A 20070-nucleotide genomic window follows, 5' to 3' on the forward strand; every position below is an offset into this window, starting at 1 on the left:
CCCCGATCCCCTCAGCACCCCCACCACAAGCCCTGCACCCACAACACAATGCCCCAGATCCCCTCAGCAACCCCAAAACAAGGCCCACATCCCCTCAGCAAACCCATTACAAGACCAGCTCCCCCGACACAAGGCCCACATCCCCTCAGCAAACCCATTACAAGACCAGCTCCCCCGACACAAGGCCCACATCCCCTCAGCACCCCCAAAACAAGGCCCAGCAACTCCAACACAACGCCCAGCTCCCCTCTGCACTTCCACAAAAAGCCCAGCAGCCTGCATGACAAGCCCAGCACCTCGAAAACAAGCCCCATATTCCCTCAGCACCCCCACAAGAAGGTCCGGATCCCCTCAGCACCCCCATGACAAGCCCAGATGCCCTCTGCACTCCCACAAGCCCAACACAACAAACACACAGCCCAGATCCCCTCAGCACCCCCATAACAGGCCCAACACCTCCAATACAAGCCCCAGATCCCCTCCACACTCGCACAACCCGCCCAGCTCCCCTAACACAACCCCAGATCCCCTCAGCACCACTATGACAAGTCCAGCACCCCCAACACAAGGCCCAGATCCCCTCTGCACCCCCACAACAAAGACCAGCACCTCAAAAACAATGCCCAGATCCCCTAAGCACCCCCACAACAAAGCCCAGCACCCCGAACACAATGCCCAGATACCCTCAGCACCCTCATGACAAGCCCAGCACCCCCAACACAACACTCAGCTCCACTGAGCAGCCCGAAAACAAGCCTAGCAACCCCAACACAACACCCAGATCCCCCAAAACAAGGCCCAGCAACTCCAACACAACACCCAGCTTCCCTCTACACCCCCAAAACAAACCCAGCACCCGCAACACAAGCCCAGCACCTCGAAAACAAGCCCAGATCCCCTCAACACTCCCACAAGCTCAACACAACAAACACACAGCCCAGATCCCCTCTGCACCCCCATAACAGGCCCAACACCTCCAATACAAGCCCCAGATCCCCTCCGCACTCCCAAAACACGCCCAGAACCCACAACACAAGGCCCAGATCCCCTCTGCACCCCCACAACAAAGCCCAACACTTCAAAAACCATGCCCAGATCCCCTAAGCACCTCCACAACAAAGCCCAGCACCCCCAACACAACGCCCAGATCCCCTCAGCACCCCCAAAACAAAGCTAGCACCCTGCATGACAAGCCCAGCACCTCGAAAACAAGCCCAGATCGCCTCAGCACCCCCACCACAAGCCCAGCACCCCCAAAACAAGCCCATCATCCCCTCAGCACTCCCCCAAGCCCAACACAACAAACACACAGCCCAGATCCCCTCAGCAGCCCCAACACAAGGCCCAGCACTCCCAAGACAAGGCCCAGACCCCTCAGTACCCCTATGACAAGCCCAACACCTCCGACACCATGCCCAGATCCCCTCTGCACCCCCACAACAAGCCCCAGATCCCCTCAGCACTCCCACAAGCTCAACACAACAAACACAACGCCCAGATCCCCAGAGCACCCCCGACACACAGCCCAGATCCCCTAGGCACTCCCACACGCCCAACACAACAAAAACACGGCCTAAATCACCTCAGCATCCCCACCACAAGCCCAGCACTCCAAAAACAACACCCAGCACCCCCAACACAATGCCCCGATCCCCTCAGCAACCCCAAAACAAGGCCCACATCCCCTCAGCAAACCCCTTACAAGACCAGCTCCCCCGACACAAGGCCCACATCCCATCAGCAGCCTGACCACAAGCCCAGCACCCGTAACACAACACCCAGATCCCATCTGCACTCCCAAAAGAAGGCCCAGCACTCCCACAACAAGCCCAGCACCCCCAGTGCAAGACCTAGCTCTCCTCAGCACCCCCACCACAAGGCCAGCACCCCCAACACAATGCCCAGATCTCCTCTGCACCACGGAAAAAAAGGCCCAGCACCTCGAAAACATGGCCAGATCCCCTCAGCACCCCCACTACAAGCCCCGCATCTCCAAAACAATGCCCGAGATCCCCTCAGCAGCCCCACCACAATGCCCAGATCCCCTCTGCACCCCCAAAACACATCCAGCACCTCGAAAACAAGCCCCTGATCCCCTCAGTACCCCCAATACAAGGCCCCGATCTCCTCAGCACCCCCACCACAACGCCCAGATCCCCTCTGCACCCCCACCACAAGTCCAGCACCCCCAACACAATGCCCCGATCCCCTCAGCAACCCCAAAACAGGGCCCACATCCCCTCAGCAAACCCATTACAAGACCAGCTCCCCCGACACAAGGCCCACATCCCCTCAGCACGCCTAAAACAAGGCCCAGCAACTCCAACACAACACCCAGCTCCCCTCTGCACCCCCACAAAAATCCCAGCCCCCGCAACACAAGCCCAACACCTCCAAAACAAGCCCAGATCCCCTCAACACTCCCACAAGCTCAACACAACAAACAATGCCCAGATGCCCTCTGCACACCCATAACAGGCCCAACACCTCCAATACAAGCCCCAGATCCCCTCCGCACTCGCACAACATGCCCAGCTCCCCTAACACAAGCCCAGATCCCCTCAGCACCACTATGACAAGTCCAGCACCCCCAACACAAGGCCCAGATCCCCTCTGCACCCCCAAAACAAGGCCAGCCCCCGCAACACAAGCCCAGCACCTCGAAAACAAGCCCAGATCCCCTCTGCACTCCCACAAGCTCAACGCAACAAACACAAAGCCCAGATCCCCTCAGCACCCCCAAGACAAGGCCCTGCACCCCCAAGACAAGGCCCAGACCCCTCAGTATCCCTATGACAAACCCGACACCTCCAACACAAGGCCCAGATCCCCTTAGCAACCCCACAACAAGGCCCAGCACCTCCAACACAACGCCCAGCTCCCCTCTGCACCCCCAAAACAAGGCCAGCCCCCGCAACACAAGCCCAGCACCTCGAAAACAAGCCCAGATCCCCTTAGCAACCCCACAACAAGGCCCAGCAACTCCAACACAACGCCCAGCTCCCCTCTGCACCCCCACAGAAAGCCCTGCACCCGCAACACAAGCCCAACACCTCCAAAACAAGCCCCAGATGCCCTCAGCACTCCCACAAGCTCAACGCAACAAACACAAAGCCCAGATCCCCTCAGCAGCCCCACCACAAGCCCTGCACCCCCAACGCAATACCCAGATCCCCTCAGCACCCCCAACACAAGGCCCAGCACCCCCAACGCAACGGCCCAGATTCCCTCAGCACCCCCAACACAAGGCCCAGCACTCCCAACACAAGGCCCAGCAACCCCAACACAAAGCTCAGACCCCTCAGCACCCCCACCAGAAGCCCAGCATCTCCAATACAAGCTCAAGATCCCCTCAGCACTCCCACAAGACCAACACAACAAACTCACCGCCCAGATCTACTCAGCACCCCCAAAACAGGGCCCTGATCCCCTCTGCACTCCCAAAACAAGGCCCAGCACCCCGAAAACAAGACCTAGCTTTCCTCAGCACCCCCACAACAAGCCTTGCTCTCCCCAACACAAGGCCCTGATCCCCTCAGCACCCTGCATGACAAGCCCAGCAGTCCCAACACAATGTCCCGATCCCCTCAGCAGACCCACAAGCCCAGCACCCCCAACACAAGGCCCAGATCCCCCAAAACAAGCCCAGCAGCCCCATAAGAAAGGTCCAGATCCCCTCTGCACCCCCGCGACAAGCCTAGCACTCGCAACAAAAGGCTCAGCACCTCCTGCACAACGCCCAGATCCCCTAAGCACCACCATGACAACCCCAGCACCCCCAACACAAGGCTCAGCTCCACTGAGCAGCCCGAAAACAAACCTAGCACCCCCAACACAACAAGCAGATCCACTCAGCACTCCCCAACACAAAGTTCAGTGACCCTCAGCACCCCCACAACAAGCCCAGCACCCCCAACACAAGGCCCAGGTCCCCTGAGCAAACCTATGACAAGACCAGCTCCCCCAAAGGGCACGGAGGAGCTGCCCTCCCTCACTCTCTGTGTGGCTCTTGTTGCCGCAGCCTCCTTGCTTCCCCCCGGCAGACGGGGAGCTTTGGGCAGAGAGGCGGGAGGCAGGGTTAAGGGGAGGCCTTGGCTGCAGAGGTCTGCCCCTGTGGCAGGTGCTGGAATGGGGAGGGCACTAGTGTGTGCCTGTGGCCTGTGCAGATGCCCCAGGAGCAGGGGGAGGTACAGGCCGGGGCAGAGCAGGATGCAGCCCAGAGGCAGAGAGGTGGGCATGGCCAGCTCTGTTTTGGTGAAAACGCACCTGTTCTTGTCATGGTGCAGTGATGAGCTGCAGAGCACAGCAAACAGAGGCAGCAAACAGACGCAGCAGTTTGCGCAGCAGTGTCTGGGCTCTGCCTGGGCCTTTTGTGGGCCTTGTTGGAAGTTGGGGAGGCTTTCTGGGGACCCCCGAGGAACTAGACAGTGCTTGCTGCTAGCAGGAAGGGAGAGCTAGGCAAGGACTACTGCAGGGGGCCTTGACTTAACTTCTCCTGGGAAGTCCTAGCTAGGTGGGGCTGCTGCTAAGGAGCTCTCTGGGCTGGCCTGGTCAGAGGGAGTTGGGGCTTTTGTTTCAGGTGGCTCCTGATTGGGTGGGTCAAGCACCCTTGTGAGTCACTGCTGGGCAGAGGCCTATATAAGAGCCAGGCCTGGAGCCCAGCTCCTAGAGTGGGGCTGGCAGAGGCAGCAGTTTGGGCAGCAGGCAAAGAAGGTGCCTCTCCCTTTTCTGCAGTGGTGTGTCCTTCCCTGGGGCATGGTCATGACATGCTGCAGAGCACTTTCCCCAGTGGCTGCTGGAGGTGCTGCCTCAGCTGTGTGTGAGGCTTCAACCCAGACAGACCCTCAGACAGCAGATGCAGCTCTGCAGGTGTCAGGCTGCAGGGAGTGCCTGGGGCCTTTCTGTGAGGCCTGGGCTGACAGTCAGCTCTCCTGTGCAAGGTGTGCTGTGGTTGACCCTTTGTATTGCCAGATAAAGGAGCTGGGGGAGGAAGTGAGCAGGAAGTTAGCAGTCCCTCTTCTAACCTCAACCATTCTGTGATTCTGTGAAACCTCCTGTTGTCCCCTGTGTCACAGAGAACGCCACTAAAAGTACAGGATACAATGAGTTCTTTCAGAAGAAAGAACGTCTTCTTCCGGAGCTGGGAAAGGAGTTTTTTCAGCCATGAAGCTTGGCAAGACGCGTCCACCAAAGGATGATCATTGGAAGCAAGGTAGGTGCTGGGAGGAGGTTGTTCCCTGATCCAGTACTGCTATTCCAGGAAAGCCCCTGGTCCCATCCACTTACGGATGAGACCCCCCCCCCCCGTCTGCGCCCCGTAAGTGGCACACATCAACGCTGTTGGTAACTCAGGGATTAGACAGGGAGCATTTGGTGGACAGGGTGAAGGCTGGAGAGAGGGTCTGCATGGGGGAATCTGGCAAGCAGGGATAGATGGAGAGAGCCTTACACTGAAGGCTTTGCCAGATCTCACCCGCTTTGTGAGATCATGGTGAAACCTGGAAGTCAGGTGGGCAGTTTCTGGCTTATTTTAAGGATTACTTGCAAGTGTAAGAGCAAAAAGCGTGATTTAGCCCTTTCACTGCTTCTCTGTGATGCATGGAGACCTGCATGAATAGCATTGCAGCAGCACAGTGAGAGGTAGGGCTCTGTTGCCTCAAGGTTGTCTGTTCCAAGGTCTCGATACCTGCTACAGTGCTGAAATGGGACACCTTTCTGGAAAGGCAGAAGGTGGTTAGCGATCGGAAATTTGTTGTTGTTTCCATTCGGCTCAAACTATGATGTTTCAGTGACAAAGAAATTGGGGAATGCCTTTTTGTGGAGGAAGACCAAATGTTGCTTTAGATATTCTTCATGGGCAAATCTTTGTTGTTGTTCAGCCAGCTTTTAAGAGAAGAAAGGAGGGATTTGGCCTGAGACACTATAGAGGTAGAGGCCTTGGCAGACTGTAGAGGCATAATACTGAAACCTTGGTGATCTTCCTGCTCTCCCCAGTGAAAGGGCATTCTTCTTGTGGTGGAGACTTCACCTAAGGTGATGAGGAAAGCCATCTGGGATGCAAAGGCATGAAAAGGCTGTACTCTCAGATTGTGGAGTACATTCACATGTAGATTTACCAGTGGTGGGGGAACAGTTGCAACAACTGTTCATGTGGTCATTGCCTCACAGCTGTGTGTATCCTTCCTCCCCCTTTGCCCTCCACAGGGCGTAGTCCTCCCAGCATCCCTCCTGAGTGGTGGTCTGCTTCTTTCTGCCATCCCAGGCAGATTGCCAGTTCTGCTCGGGTCAAACAAACCCACTGAATCACTGCAAGCAGAGCTGGGAAGGTGCTGGTCTGTCCCTCCACCCACACGTGGCAGGATGGAATCTGCTTAGGTCCCTCAGTGGAAATGAGGACACTCTTTTCACACACAACTTGCTGCAGTGCCTCTCTCCACCTAGGAAAGCTTTTCCTAACATCCAGCCTAGATCCCCCTCACTTCAGCTGAAGCCCAAGGTTATTTCTGTATTATCTCACAGAACCGGGCCAGACTATGGTGAAGCAACTGATCCAAGTCTTGGATTAGCCACGAGGTAGGAAACCTGTTTCCCAAAAGCGATGTCTGTGCTCTAGGCGTGGTTTTGGTAGTATTTCCCCCTGTGCCAACGAAACAAACCAGTGACCCTAAAGCAGCTCCCCACCTCCCTTCATCCTCAGCAGTGCATCACCTTATGGCAGTTAGAGCTGCAGCACATGTTCACATGCTCTTTTACCTCGTGAAGTCTGCATTGCTCATTTGTCGGATTTCAGTTTTCCAAAGCTTATTGCCTTCATGAAACTGTGCTGGCACACAGCACAGGTGGAATAATGTGTCACGCTACGCAAACCTCTTTTAAATCCATTTTAAACCAGGTTGTCTGTGACCTGACCAGGTGACCACTGTTCTTTGTATTTCCAGGAGAGGTTGATAGGATGTATTGGTTACCTTTCTCGGAGTCTTTAATTATCCACCGAGTGGAAACAACAAGAGACGTTCTTTTGTCTGTGTGCCTTTATGCAGAGGAACCTGCTGTTTTGGAAGCAGAAGACCTGGGCCGAAAAGCCATGAGACTAGGAGGTGGACTGGACCCAGACACAGTCTCCTTGGCTTCCGTCACGGCTGTAACCACCAGTGTCTCCAACAAGAGGTGAAGGCCAGATGTGAGCTTGTGCAAGCCAGGAGGTGATGGCAAACTCTCAGACGTGCCTGCTCCCCAGAGCCATGTGTCCCCTGAGCTGAGCTATGCTGGAAATCACGTTGCCCCATGCAACCGTTTTCAGAAACGCTTGAACAAAGAATGTTCAGTGGCATTTCACAGCCCCTGGAGTTTATATTCCTCTCATGCCAAGGGAGCTGGCACTGTGAGGAGTAACCCTGGGAAATGCTCTGTCACAGTCTGCAGTGAGTTCCTCTGTTGTTTGACGGAGGTCTTTTTTCCTGCCCTTTGGAAGGTCCAAGCCTGATATCAAAATGGAGCCGAGTGCTGGGAGGCCGATGGATTATCAGGTAGGTGACAACGCTGTGCCCCCAACTTCAGCTCGGGGGGTTCAGAGCCCAGGGAGAGACCATTTCACAGGGAGTGTTTAAGGGGAGGAAGAGGCAAGTTGAGAACTTTTCTTTCACGCTTTCTTGGACCACAACTATCAGCAGAGTAGTTACTTGAGGAGCTGAATCTCTTAGTTGAAGCCTTTGTCCCCGATGGCCTGTGGGACAGCTCTGGGACCAGGAGGAAGGACTGACAGTCACTTGAGCAGGCCTAGGCTTGCTGGAGTCCCACCGAGGCTGTGCCTCCTCCCCACGCACCAGGTTATGGACCTTGGCATGGCGTTGTTGGGAGCGAGTCCAGCGCGGGTTTCAATGTACTGCGCTCACAAAAGCAACTGACAATTTGTTTGTTAAGTCTGAAGGCTGGCTCACGTGTGAACGACTGTTTCAGGTACTGTTCCTGTGGGAGGATGACTTTCAAAAAGCTGGTATTTAAATGCTAGAGTGATAAGCTATATCTCAAGTAGTTAACTGGATTTGCTGTCCATTGTGACAAGCCCAGAAAGCCCAGCTTAATCAGGGTTTGAAGCAGGCAATCTCCAACACAGTTCTCTTAATTTCCAAAGGCTTTCAGTACCTGTTTTAGCGTTCCCAATTGACGAGGCCTGGCTGGCAGTACTCGTTGGATTTCCTCTGGTAGGTTGGTGCCTGGTTGCTGTTATCTTGTTCCTCTTCTCGTTTTCACCGAGTCATGCTGATTCGGCAGCCGTTTACTTTTCTGTCCTTGCGTGTTAGTGCAGTAGCACGTTCCTAGGGATGTCTGGGAACAATGCCAATAATGATTTGTTGTTAAAGGTTTATTGTAGACCACATACGGCGTCCACTTCTAAATCCCACGAGAGACCAGTTGACATCAGAAGATGCAGTAGAGCAGTATGTGGAAGAGGTTTAATTATACGCATAAAAAGCCTAAAGCAAGTTGCGAGGACGACGAGGACTGAGTGTCCCTGGTTCGGGAATAGTATAATCGGAATGTAAGGAGAAGGAGGAAGGTGCAAGACGAATTATGTGCAAGACAGAGCAAGAGGTTCAGTTAATTGGCCAGTGCAAACAGGAGTATCACAAGGCTGCTCTTCATTGGGAATGGTGAGGGAACAGAGCGGTGACCTTAGCTGCTTACCTCCTCAGAAGGAGTCTGAGAGTATTCGCACCTACCTTGCTGCCCTTGAAATGAGGAAGGGATTTGAGCTGGGTTTGTTAAGCTGGTGCAGCTTTGGGTGAGGGGTAGGAGGTTGCATTTGCAGCTCAGCTCCTCTGCAGTAAGTCAGTTTGCAGCAATCAATGCCAGGCAGTCTTGTCCTCTTCTTTAGAGAGCTCAGCTGTCTTTTATCAGCTTCCTTTTATGAGCGGTTTACCCCTTGTATTTTTTAGCAGAAGCAAGTTAAGCCAGTTAGGGCATCAGTAGCAGAGTGTCTGTTCCCGCAGCTTAGCTAAATCTGTTCAACTTTGTGCCTTACGTGCTCTTGGAGCAGAAGAGCCATCTGAACGGACAGGGCTGCTCTGATGCTCCTACCTCCCATGCCATGCCGCAGCTCTCTCAGGCTTGTAGGAGCAGCCCTGTCTCTTTTGTGTGATGAAGAGAGACTACCCAGCTGCCACCCCGGCACTGAAAGCACCTTGGAGAGGAGAGCCAGGTGGAGACACAGTTTAGGGCAGCCAAGGTGGAGGTCCATGAATCTCTCTCCCCAGGTCAGCATCACAGTCATTGAGTCACGGCAGCTGGTTGGGCTCAACATGGACCCCGTGGCCTGTGTGGAGGTTGGAGATGAAAAGAAATGCACGTCCATGAAGGACTCGACTAATTGCCCTTACTACAATGAGGTGAGCTGGATTTTTCCTGAGGTGCTGCTCCAGGCTCGTTGCTCCTCAAGGCCTAGACTGCAGTTTGACAGCAAATGACATTTATTTGACTTTGTTTTTTTTTTCTTTTTCTTCTGTTAGTAAGTAAGATGGAGTAAGATGAAATCGCAAACCATGCAGAAGGAGGGATGAAACCTTGGCCCTCTGGTATTTTACAAAATGGTGACAAAGAACCAAAGCAAGACAAAACCCCTTACTTGATCAGTTTCAAATTAAATGATCCTGTGCCCACTTTCTGAGTCTTTCCAAGAAGTTAATGCTTTATTTTAGTTTCTCAGATCACTGATGCTGTCAGTTGTTGGGCTGACGTGGGTCCCTCTGCAGCTGTGACGTGAACTGCAGGCTGTTCCTCTGCCCAGACACGTCTCTGTTGGTGGGATATGGACCATAATATTGTCCTTCAATTCAGAAGGAGCCCATGCCTGCTTCCCTGCTTTCACGCATGCTCCTTCTCTTTCAGTGCTTTGTCTTTGATTTCCATGTTCCCCCAGATGTCGTGTTCGATAAGATCATCAAGCTGTCCGTAAGTGAGCATGGTTGTGTTGCCCTTTTCAGTGGGCTTTGGTGGAAACCAACCCATTTTACTTACTTGTTGGGATGGATTTAAGACCCTTGATGCGAGACCTCTGGCAGGAGCGGAGGTGCTCAGTCCCTCTCTCTGAGCCCTCATGTCCTACGAGCCTCACCTCCTTTGCAGACCCCCCCAATCCCTCTGTCAGTGTCCTTATTGCTGCAGCCACACCCCCCTCCACTCGTGTTCCCTCTGTTGCTCTGTGGCTGCTCTCTGGTATTTCCTAGCTAGGCAAAACTAAGCCTGTCTCAGGATGTCTCTTTAGGCTTGGGGAGAAGCAAGAGCTTCCTGAGGCTGCCAGTGGATTCCCTGAAGCATGAGGGTGGGTACAGCTCTTGAGGAAATTCAGAAGTGTAAATAATGAGAGCAAAACAGAGGCTCCAGCTCTCCCCAGAGCCGCAAAGGAAGACTAGGAAGGAGATTTAGATACACAGATCAAAGCAGGCTGGCTAGGAGCATCCACATCTATCCCATGCATAGTCTGGCTGTGTAATTTCTTCCAGGAAGGGAATTAAAGCATAGATTTCAAGCATCTTTGAGACACTTCCTTGAGGAGAATGTCTCAGTGTTTGTTGCCATAGTGGCTGGAACACTGCATTTTGTTTCAAAGATGATTTTTTTTTTACTTTTTTTTTTCTGTTGAATCCAAGTGTACACTTGCTTGCAAGACTGCTAAACAAGAGCTGCCAACCACACTGTGCTTCACACAGCACAGTGAGTGATTATATCTCCTGCCCAAACTAAGCAAGATGCATCAAATCCTTTAATGTTTGACACTGAACCGTTCTAGAAACAGCCCTACCCCTCCCAGCATGGCTGGGCAGAAAAAAAGCTCTGACTTGTTCTCCCTCGCTTTTCAGGTGATCCACTCAAAATCTCTTGCGCAGTGGGACTTTGGTAGGCTCCTTCAAGGTGGATGTTGGAACTGTTTACACCCAGCCTGGTATGTCACCACAATTTGCAAGGGGTCATATAGATGCCTACCTTCACCATCAAACAAATGTCTTGGCAAGGTAGCCAGGCAGTCACTAGTTTCCTTTGGCAACACTTAGTCAACTTAATTTTAGTATCCCAGGTGCAAGCATGTCATCTAGGCTCCTTCTGCAGTCCGAAAAGAGCCCTCAGCATCTCCAGAAGATGGTATATCCCATTCTAGGATAAGGCATAATGCACGCAGGTAGAATTGTCCTCAGATGTGCCATTCTCTCTCCACTGACCTCCTAAGAAGCTTAGCTAGCTTGCTTAGGCAAGATGTTGACCTTTCCGAGAGCTGAAGGTCTAGCCCTGTGTGGCTGGCCTTTAGACCAAGACAGGAAGATGCCCAGTGTGCAAAGAAAGAGAGGTTAATTAGAGCTTCTGTGAGAATGTCATGTTGCTCACTGATGCTACAGCCTGCCTTGACTTAGCACAGAGGGGCCCAATGAGTGCTACTAAAATCCACTGTGCTATCGTGGGCTTTGTTTAGAGGACCTCTGTTTCAGGGAAGCCTGTTTTATAGAACCATAAAAGAAATGTGGAAGCTTTCAGCATCCTGCACTCGCTGTGCGCAGCGAAAGCAGGCATAGTTGGGATTAGTATAAAGGAGGTCCAGAAGGGTCCCTGGAGAGGTCATTCAGTCCATACCCTTGCTCTTGGGAAGGATCAGCCCTACTCCGTGACAGGCTCCCTGCTGAGCTTCTGCCTGAAAAGTCACTGAATCAGTGAATCGTCTTGAACGTGTCTGGCAGACTGATGAAGCAAACCCATCTGCAGGAGAGGAGACTAAGAAATGCCTGCTCTGTACAGAAGAGCATGGCTCCTTGGAGGGCCCAGGGCTTGCAGCATGCCAGCGTAAGGAAGACCTGAAACTTCCCTTTAGAGAAGAGACATCCAGAATCACTGGGATTTTATCTTAGCTTATGCATCAGGCCTTTTTGTAGCACTCTGCCCCTCTGAAGAGTCCTGAGAGCTAAGTTTCCATTTCAGGGGTGCTCAGCAAATGATGCTGGAAGGGATCTGAAGAGAGCATCTCTTCTGATGCACTCCACAGAAGGATGAGATCTTTCTCGCCCATCTAAGAGGCACCAGGCCTTAAAAATGTCCAGTGATGGAAACTCCACACCTCTACAGGCAGTTTATCCCATTGCTTCTCTGTCTCCAACATTGGGCAGATCCTCCCAATGGATTTTCAGGGGGTTCTGTCTGGAATTCCTCACACCTGGAGAGGTCTCTTTATGCATGCATGCAGGCTTCTGCAGTCAAGTGGACAGACATGCCCAGTGCTCGCAGTAATTCCTGTAATTGTGATAAATGTCTGTCTTGTTCCTTGGCTTTCAGAGCACCAGTTCTATCGCAAACGGGCCATCCTTTCTGACCCTGAGGGTCGGTCTCACTGCTGGACTTAAAGGTTATCTGGAGGGTGCCGTTGCCGTGGTAGGGAAAGGGGACAACATCAAGACACCACACAAAGCCAATGAGACAGATGAGGATGATATTGAGGGGTAAGGATTCGTGGAGCCAGTTTCCTGTATCCTTCCTTGGGAATGAGCTATGAGCTTTTCGTGTCACTTTATTTTGGATTATTCAGTAAGGACAGCATCCCTTCCCAATTAGGCTGACAGCCCCTCTAGTAGTTGTGCACTGCAATCAGAAGTGCCAACTAGATTGTTTCTTGGAAAGAGGAGAGTTGCTAGATTACTGATGCAAATCCTGGTCACATCACTACAGACCAGTCCTTTATATCAGTTCAGACCCTCTGCTGCTGGTTGTTCACTTGTGCATACCAGCACCAGCCTGATGTGAACCAACATGATGTCCGTACTTTTTAGCTGTTGCTCCAGTTGGCCGTTGAATGGGAGCCACAGAAGTGAGGTTGAAGGGAAGATGGGAAATGATGGCTGAGGTCTCCCTACCCGCTGTAAGGACAGGGAGGGCACCAAGGGGCTTAAAGCAGCATGTGAACTCTTTTGGACTATTGTTCCATGCTGTAGTCATGCTCTTATCCCACTTTATCGTGGACAAAGTTCCTTTAGAACTGTTGTTCACAGCATCCTCTGTAGCTCTCGGGGAAGAGAGAAGAAGCAAGACCTGCCACGAGAAGCCATTTCATGGAGCTCAAGTTTCCTTCCAGTATAACCACCCCAGTTCTCCTTATACCCTGGCAGGGTATGAGGGCCTTTTCCAAAGGTAAAGGCCCTTCTAACATCCCATTCATCTGGGCTGCTGCAGATGTCTAAACTAGGTAGAGATTAGTCTTCCCCTCGGCTCCACTGCTGATAATGATTATATCCCTTTAGAAAGATGCAGGTTGTCTCTGAGGCACCTCAATGTGTTGCCATAAGGTTCCCTTATGAAACCGCCCTTCCCTGTCCTGAATCAGGAGGGTGGGCAGGAATAGGACTATGATAAAATATAGGGCTGCAGAAATGGCTACCTTTCCACCTCCTCACAGCCTGTGCTCCACAAGTGGGGCAGCTTCTCCCTCTTCTGCAAGTCTCTCCTGACAAACCTGCCAGGCCCAGGAGCTGTTTTGAGTCCTGTTTTCTGATGCTGCAGGAACCTCCTCCTTCCAGATGGGGTCCCTCCGGAGCGGCAATGGGCTCGTTTCTACCTAAAGATCTATTGAGCTGAGGGGCTGCCCCGTATGAACACCAGCCTCGTGGCCAATGTGAAGAAGGCTCTCATTGGGGAGAGCAAGGACTTGGTGGACCCCGATGTGGAGGTGTTCTTTGCAGGGCAGAAGGTGGGTGAGCTGCTTGCTATACCTTTGTGACATGATAACGTGAGCAGGGCTAGCCATTATGCAGGTTTGGGACTACGTGGCCAAGGATGATCTCAGCTGTCCTGGCATGTAGATGCTGACCTGTGTGACAAAGCTGCTTGTTTGTCCTGTGCCACGTTCCCTTCTCTTGCCCAGACTACGAGGGGGTTGCATCAGTCTGCAGTCTCCAGCAGTCTCTATTTGGGAGAAGAAAGTCCCGAGCAGAACACATGTTGCTATCATGGTCATTAGCAGGGGAGGAGTTGAGGTCTGAAAGAAGGTGGGTGGCTTGTGGGCTCAGACCCTTGTGAAACATGTGCTTTCTCCTCCCACTTGGCAGGGGAAGACATCTGTGCGGAAGAGCAGCTACGAGCCCCTCTGGAATGAGCAAATAGTCTTCACAGGAATGTTCCCCCCATTGTGCAAGAGGATAAAGATCCAGGTCCGAGACTCTGACGAAGTCCATGATGTGGCCATTGGGACCCATTTCATTGATTGGCGGGAGGTCTCTAACGAAGGAGACAAAGGTAAAGCTAATATGAGGGGAGGACTGAGACACCCTCTTCATGGTAGAGAGAGAGGCTTCCCTTTGGCAGAGAGTTAGCAAAATAGCCCAGGCTCCTTCCCCAGCCCTGGAGACAGCTGCTCCTTGGTGGCCAGTAGGAGAGACCTTTATTCCCTGCAGTGGTTTTCTGAGATCACTGGGCACCCATTCCCTGAAAACCAAGTCCCATAACATGCCTCCAGTCAGAAACTTGAAAGAAAAGACACCCAAGAGCAACTGGCCCTTCCAGAAAATTCATGGCCATGAATGGATGAATATCTGACAGGCTCTCATGTTCACACAGACACACATGCACACACGAATGCACACACATGCACAAATGCACTAGCGCACATGTGGACAGGACCAATGTAAAAGCAGAGAGGGCTCTACGAAGGTGGCTAATGAGGGTTTCTCCTCTCTGTTGCCTCATGCTGGGTGGCTTGCCCAACGGAGTAGTTGTGTGTGTCTTTGGCGTGGTGAGCTGCACAATCCCCCTCACTGCTGTCACCACAAAATCATCTCCATGTATTGTTGCATGTGTGTATTTTCCATGTGCGCGCACACACACACGCATGCTCAATCCTGTACTACCCTACCCAGAGCAGGGAAGTGATGCCATTCCATGAGCCAGCTTGAGCCCTGAGACAAAGCCATGCCCTCCTTCTTGCACATCCAGATGTGTGTCTGGTCTCCTGCAGGCTTCCTGCCCACCTTTGGCCGTGCCTGGGTGAACATGTACGGCTCCACTCGGAACTACACCCTGATGGATGAGCACCAAGATCTGAATGAGGGTCTGGGTGAAGGCATCTCTTTCCGGGCCAGGCTTTTGATAAGCCTTGCTGTGGAGATCTTGGAGATGAGTTGCTGATGTGAGTCTTCCCTGACCCTTTGGTTGCCAGTGACAAGTGCTGGGTGTTAGTGATAGTTTGCTCAGTCCCCTTGGTAGTTATGTCTGGTCTCATAGACTGAGGATTTTATTTGGTGTTGCACTAAAAGCACTGGATCCCCCAGCGCAACAACAAATCTTGCAAAGATTTTTCAGGTTTTATGGTCATTCAAAAAGAACGTGCAGTGAGCCTAGACACTGAGTTCAGCCAGACACCTATCTCTTAGAAGGCTTGAGCAGAGGGAGAGAAAACCCTCGTAGTCTCCATGAAAACCTAGACAGTGGCACGTCCCCTTCATAGAGCCCGTGTAGGTGTTCAAGGTGCCGAATGTGGCCTTCTGGGACCCCCTGCCCTGTGGCTTGTTCTCCTAAGGGTCCATCCAGCTGACCTTAACCTTGTATCCTACTTGCCTGTTTTTTTTCCTGCAGAACTGTCCTGGGAAAATGGAGGAGTTCTTTCTCTTTGGAGTCTTCCTGGAAGCTACCGTGATGGACAGGAAGATTGGTGACAAACCCATCAACTCTGAGGTCACAATAGGTTGGTGGTTTTCTGAGGAGGTTGGTTTTGAAACATGCCCGGCAGAGACTGCAGGAGCCAAGGCCAAAAGCAGGCTGTTTACCCCCTCTTTCCATGCTAACATTTGACAGAGCATCCGAGGCTCTCAGTTTAGGAAGAAGGTGATGGCTACTTCATTGGCACAAGCCGTGTGTGTCCCCAGATGAGCTCTTTGCTGCGTGATCTCCTGTCAGCAGTGGATCTGCTCCATCTCTCAGTTGAGAGCACCTGGCTTTGCGTTTCCAGAGGTTAACCACCAAAGGAAGGATGTATGTTTCTAGTGGCTAGGAAGGGGGCATGAGTAGAGGACAGATTTCTGTTGTTAGTTTGTAATCCCTGGTCAGGGTTTCAGAAAGCTGAACTCCACTGTCCCCCATGGTTCCTGCAGAGGAAGTTGCTCCCCAGCCTGAATTAAAGGCAGGTGACTGAGGCTGTTTAACCCCAGTGTGAGTTATAGCCCCGTGACTTCTTTCCTGAGGTAACAATCTGGTTCCCGTAGATGGCATGGCCAAGCCTACCTTGCGGAGGAAGAAAGATGGAGGGGATGGGGACGAAGCAGAGTCTGAGCTGCTGCAGAACTCAAGTGAGGAAGACGGTGATGAGGATGGAGAGCTGGTCTCCCTTTGCTCATCTCAACCCATGAAACCCCTGGTCACAGACAGGTAAGTGTGCCCTCCTGGCCACCAGAGGGCGGCCTTGCTGGGCATGGCAAGGGGAAAATGAGGGAAGGGACATTGCAGTGTTGTAGTGAGGTAGGAGAGGTCTGTCTCCTGCCAGCAGCTGGGAAACAGAGAGGCAGTGTGCTCCCTTGCCTTGCAGGAGAGGGAATTAGCATCTGGTTTCTGAACGGTCTGTAGGCTGATGGGAGCAGCAGACCTAAAAGCTCGTGGGGAGAGATGTGACTTAGTTCCTTGTCCGAAGGTGTTGGCGTGTGTGCCAGGTATCTGAGCTCCCCCGAGAGTCAGCAGAGATGGAGTCAGTGCAGTCCCAGGAACCTGGAGAGTCATTCAGCCAACCAGCCCTCGGAGCAGCAGCAGCCGCCACTAGCTCTCCGTGCCCTATGAAGGGAGCTTAGCTAAGTGCTTGTAGAGACCCCATCTTGGGTATTACAGCTAAGAAGAGCTGAACACCCACCGCCATTGCCTACAGTGCTGAGCACTCTTGTCGATTGCCTGTTGTCTCATAAAGGTTGAGTTGACCTCTCAGCCTACCCTACAGAGGGCCTCTCTCATCTACGCAGCCAGTTATGTGCCCAGCGCTCCTAGCTATCCACACCTTTAACGCTCTACCTCTGTGGCAAATTAGGGGAAAGTTAACCAGTGGATTCAAAAATCATTGGTTGGCATTAAAAAAAGCAGATGGACTGCTGCACATGCAAGTTTCAGACATTCAGAAAACCAGCCTAAAAGACAGGTCCCTGCCTAGGACCCTTTGATGCCACAGCAAATGTGTGAATGCACAAACGCACTTCTGCCCATCAGGGAGGAAAGAGGGAGGGAGGTGCCTGGGCTTTGTGTCTTTGATTTCTCTAGCTGCCTGACATGTGAAAGCATCCTGGAGACCGTTTAGAGATTGGCAAAAAGTCTACCTTGAAATAAGGCATAGATTTCAGTAATTAAGGTAATTTGTGCTGGGGCAAGGTGCATTTGGAATCACTTGGGATCTGAAAAGCTAGCCGAGGTCACAAACACAGAGAGGGGAGGATGCAGAAACTGCTGGAGGAAGTTCATGAGGATGGGTTAGCAGGAGTTTGGGGTAAAAGTCTTAATTCTTTCAGTGTCTAGATTTGTAGCTTCTCTCTCTCTTTTGGTCAGTCTGTCTATTCCCATTCCCTCTAACTATTGGCATGCCTCGTTCTCGTGTGTCAGTGTCAGAGAATCAGGATATGGGGAAAGTAGATCCTATTCCTGGGACTGCCAAAACTGGTGAGTTTCACTGGGCAGATGAGTTCTGTTCTGTCTGCTTCAGGTTCTCCCTCTGTAGAATTGAGGCAATTCTTTGCGATGTGCAGGTAGAAATTACCCTAACAGACAGGTGATCCAGACAGCTGCAAATGTGAGTCTACTCGATGCTTTCTACCTGTGACGTGCCACTAGTGGGGCGTCCGGGATTCTTTTGTATTCTGGGGTTAGTTGCACTGAACTGGAGAGATGGTTCTTTGTCAGATGTAAGAATGTATTAGATCTAAGCGGTTCTGCACGTATGACGGACACTGGACAACACTAAACCATGACCAGCAGACAATCTACAAGTATAACAAAGCTAAGAAGTATAGTAAGGAATCCAAAACCCCCACGTATCAGAGCTCTATGGTTAAGCCACGGAAGCCCAGTACAATGACTGCTCTCGGATGCACGCTATAATGACCGCTCTCGCCCTTTCCTTGTCCTTATGGGCCAGCCCTGCGGTATAGTTTTCCCCGGCTTGTTCTCACCACGCTCGAGCTGCGCCAAGAGGATTCAGGTTCTCTCTGGCAGTTGGCATCAGGGGCGTCCCCGCTGATGGGTGGGTTGTGGCGTCTGCAGGCCAGCTGACGGTGAGTCCGAGTCCACACAGAGGTATGTGGCTTGCTGTCTTTTATCCTTCCCGGGCTTAGTTCATTGATCAGTGCCAGACCATAGCTGGACAATGGAACGGATGGTCTTAGGTGATAACAGTAGGGATGCCAACAGGATGCTTATCAGTATATTCAGCAGCTATCAGTGTGCATGTTTAACAGTTGCACAGTCAGCAGCTATCAGTGCGCACAGTCAGCAGCTATCAGTGCGCAATTCCAAGGTATCCAGATGCTTAGAGTGTGAGTCTGCGGTGTCCCTTCTCCTTTGCTGACTAGGTTTGCTCTGCACTCATGCTGTGCACTCATGAGGCTACGGCACCCCCACAGTGTGGTGGCTCTGGCCGTGGTGCACCCGGGGTTCCTAAACTCTTGGGGAGCACCCTAGAGCAAACCCCTCTTCTAGGGGCTGCACCATCCTGAGTCCCACACTTGCCTGTGTGGCGCCTATCACTACCGCAAGCACCTGGAGCTTCAGAAGGCTTTTCAGAAAGCCCAGAAGCAAATGGGATCAGGACCCGGGTCTTGGTGTGTCTAGGCTGCATGCCATCCCTGGCCAAGATTTGAATACAAAGGACTTGTACTCAGGAAGGCTAATCGGATTTAACCTGAGGAGATGTATTGGAAGTGGATTATTGTAACTATTATACCAGCAGATAGATGTTGCTAATCAAAATTAACTGACTGACTTAATTCAACTGGGAAATGGAAGAGACTAACCTGAATCAAGGCTGTTTGCATTCTAGATAGAACTGTCTGCCTGGGGTTGCTGCACTTGTTAAGCAGCCCATTGGGAAGGTGAATGCAGAAGGGAGATGGAAAGCACAGATGTTTTACAGAGTGTATTCCCCTGGGCTTTGCTTTTCCTACTGCCTTATCAGAGCACAGGGAGTTTCCCCATCAACTGTGGGACTCTGCTGACATCTTCTGGCTAAAAATAACCCAGATAGCTTCACAAGATGAAGTGAAGCTGTTTTGTAACCTAAGGGTGATTCCAGTTGCAGCAGGATCTGCAGTGGCTTTATCCAGGGTGAATCCTGGCTCACAGCGGATGCTCAGGCTGCCTTGGGCAAACCAGAAGCATGAACCTGTTCTGCAGGGCATGCCTGCGATCCTGGCTCTTCCCCCCACCCCTTTTCTGTGCCATGACTATTGTCTCTCCATGCCACGTCCATCCCACAGACGAATGGAAATCTGGCAGCTCTGCAAACAGCGGAGACCTCTGCCTGTTGTGAAGGCCAGGGGGGTCTATAAGAAATGCTCGCTGGCTTTCAGAATAGGGTGTTAGTGCTTTGGTTTCACTTGTGCTCGCTCATGGTGTCTGCCTGCATGCGCTGTCACACTGGAGCACCTGGCCAATGCATGCAGCCCCAACCCTCCCTGGGCAGAGGCAGGGGTTAACCCAGGCAGGGCATGCCTGGGGGCAGTTTGGGTGGGCCTTGGCTGGGAGGGGAAAGTTTCCCCCAGGCATGGCTGGCCTAGCTGTGGGCTTGGGTGGGGACCGGTCTGGTGCTAGGAATCACAGAATGGTTGTGGTTGGAAGGGACCTCTGGGGATCATCTAGTCCAACCCCCACCTCCGCTCAACCAGGGTCACCTACAACATTTTTCCCAGGACTGTGTCCAGATGCTTTTGAATATCTGCAGTCTGTCTGGGCAACCTGGTCCCGTGCTCTGTCACCCTCACAGTCAACAAGTTTTTCTTCCTATTCATATGGAAGTTCCTGTGCTCCAGTTTGTGCCCGTTGCCTCTCGTCCTGTCGCTGGGCACCACGCAGAAGAGTCTGGCCTCA

The 20070-nt window shown here is 52.3% G+C and overlaps 1 protein-coding gene across 1 annotated transcript in view; it reads left to right on the plus strand.

The window, feature by feature from the left end:
- LOC138066518 (otoferlin-like) overlaps window positions 1–20070 on the plus strand; it is a 180560-nt gene that overhangs the window by 124578 nt on the left and 35912 nt on the right. Inside the window, 14 exon segments of the mRNA XM_068936384.1 lie at window positions 5117–5212; window positions 7041–7167; window positions 7472–7526; window positions 9255–9386; window positions 9886–9948; window positions 10857–10867; window positions 10869–10939; window positions 12313–12356; window positions 12358–12476; window positions 13531–13717; window positions 14076–14262; window positions 14981–15189; window positions 15598–15706; window positions 16203–16386. Coding sequence (XP_068792485.1) covers window positions 5117–5212; window positions 7041–7167; window positions 7472–7526; window positions 9255–9386; window positions 9886–9948; window positions 10857–10867; window positions 10869–10939; window positions 12313–12356; window positions 12358–12476; window positions 13531–13717; window positions 14076–14262; window positions 14981–15189; window positions 15598–15706; window positions 16203–16386 — 1594 coding nt within the window.

This window comes from Struthio camelus, chromosome 3, assembly GCF_040807025.1.
Source record: "Struthio camelus isolate bStrCam1 chromosome 3, bStrCam1.hap1, whole genome shotgun sequence".
NCBI classification, from domain to species: Eukaryota; Metazoa; Chordata; class Aves; order Struthioniformes; family Struthionidae; genus Struthio; species Struthio camelus.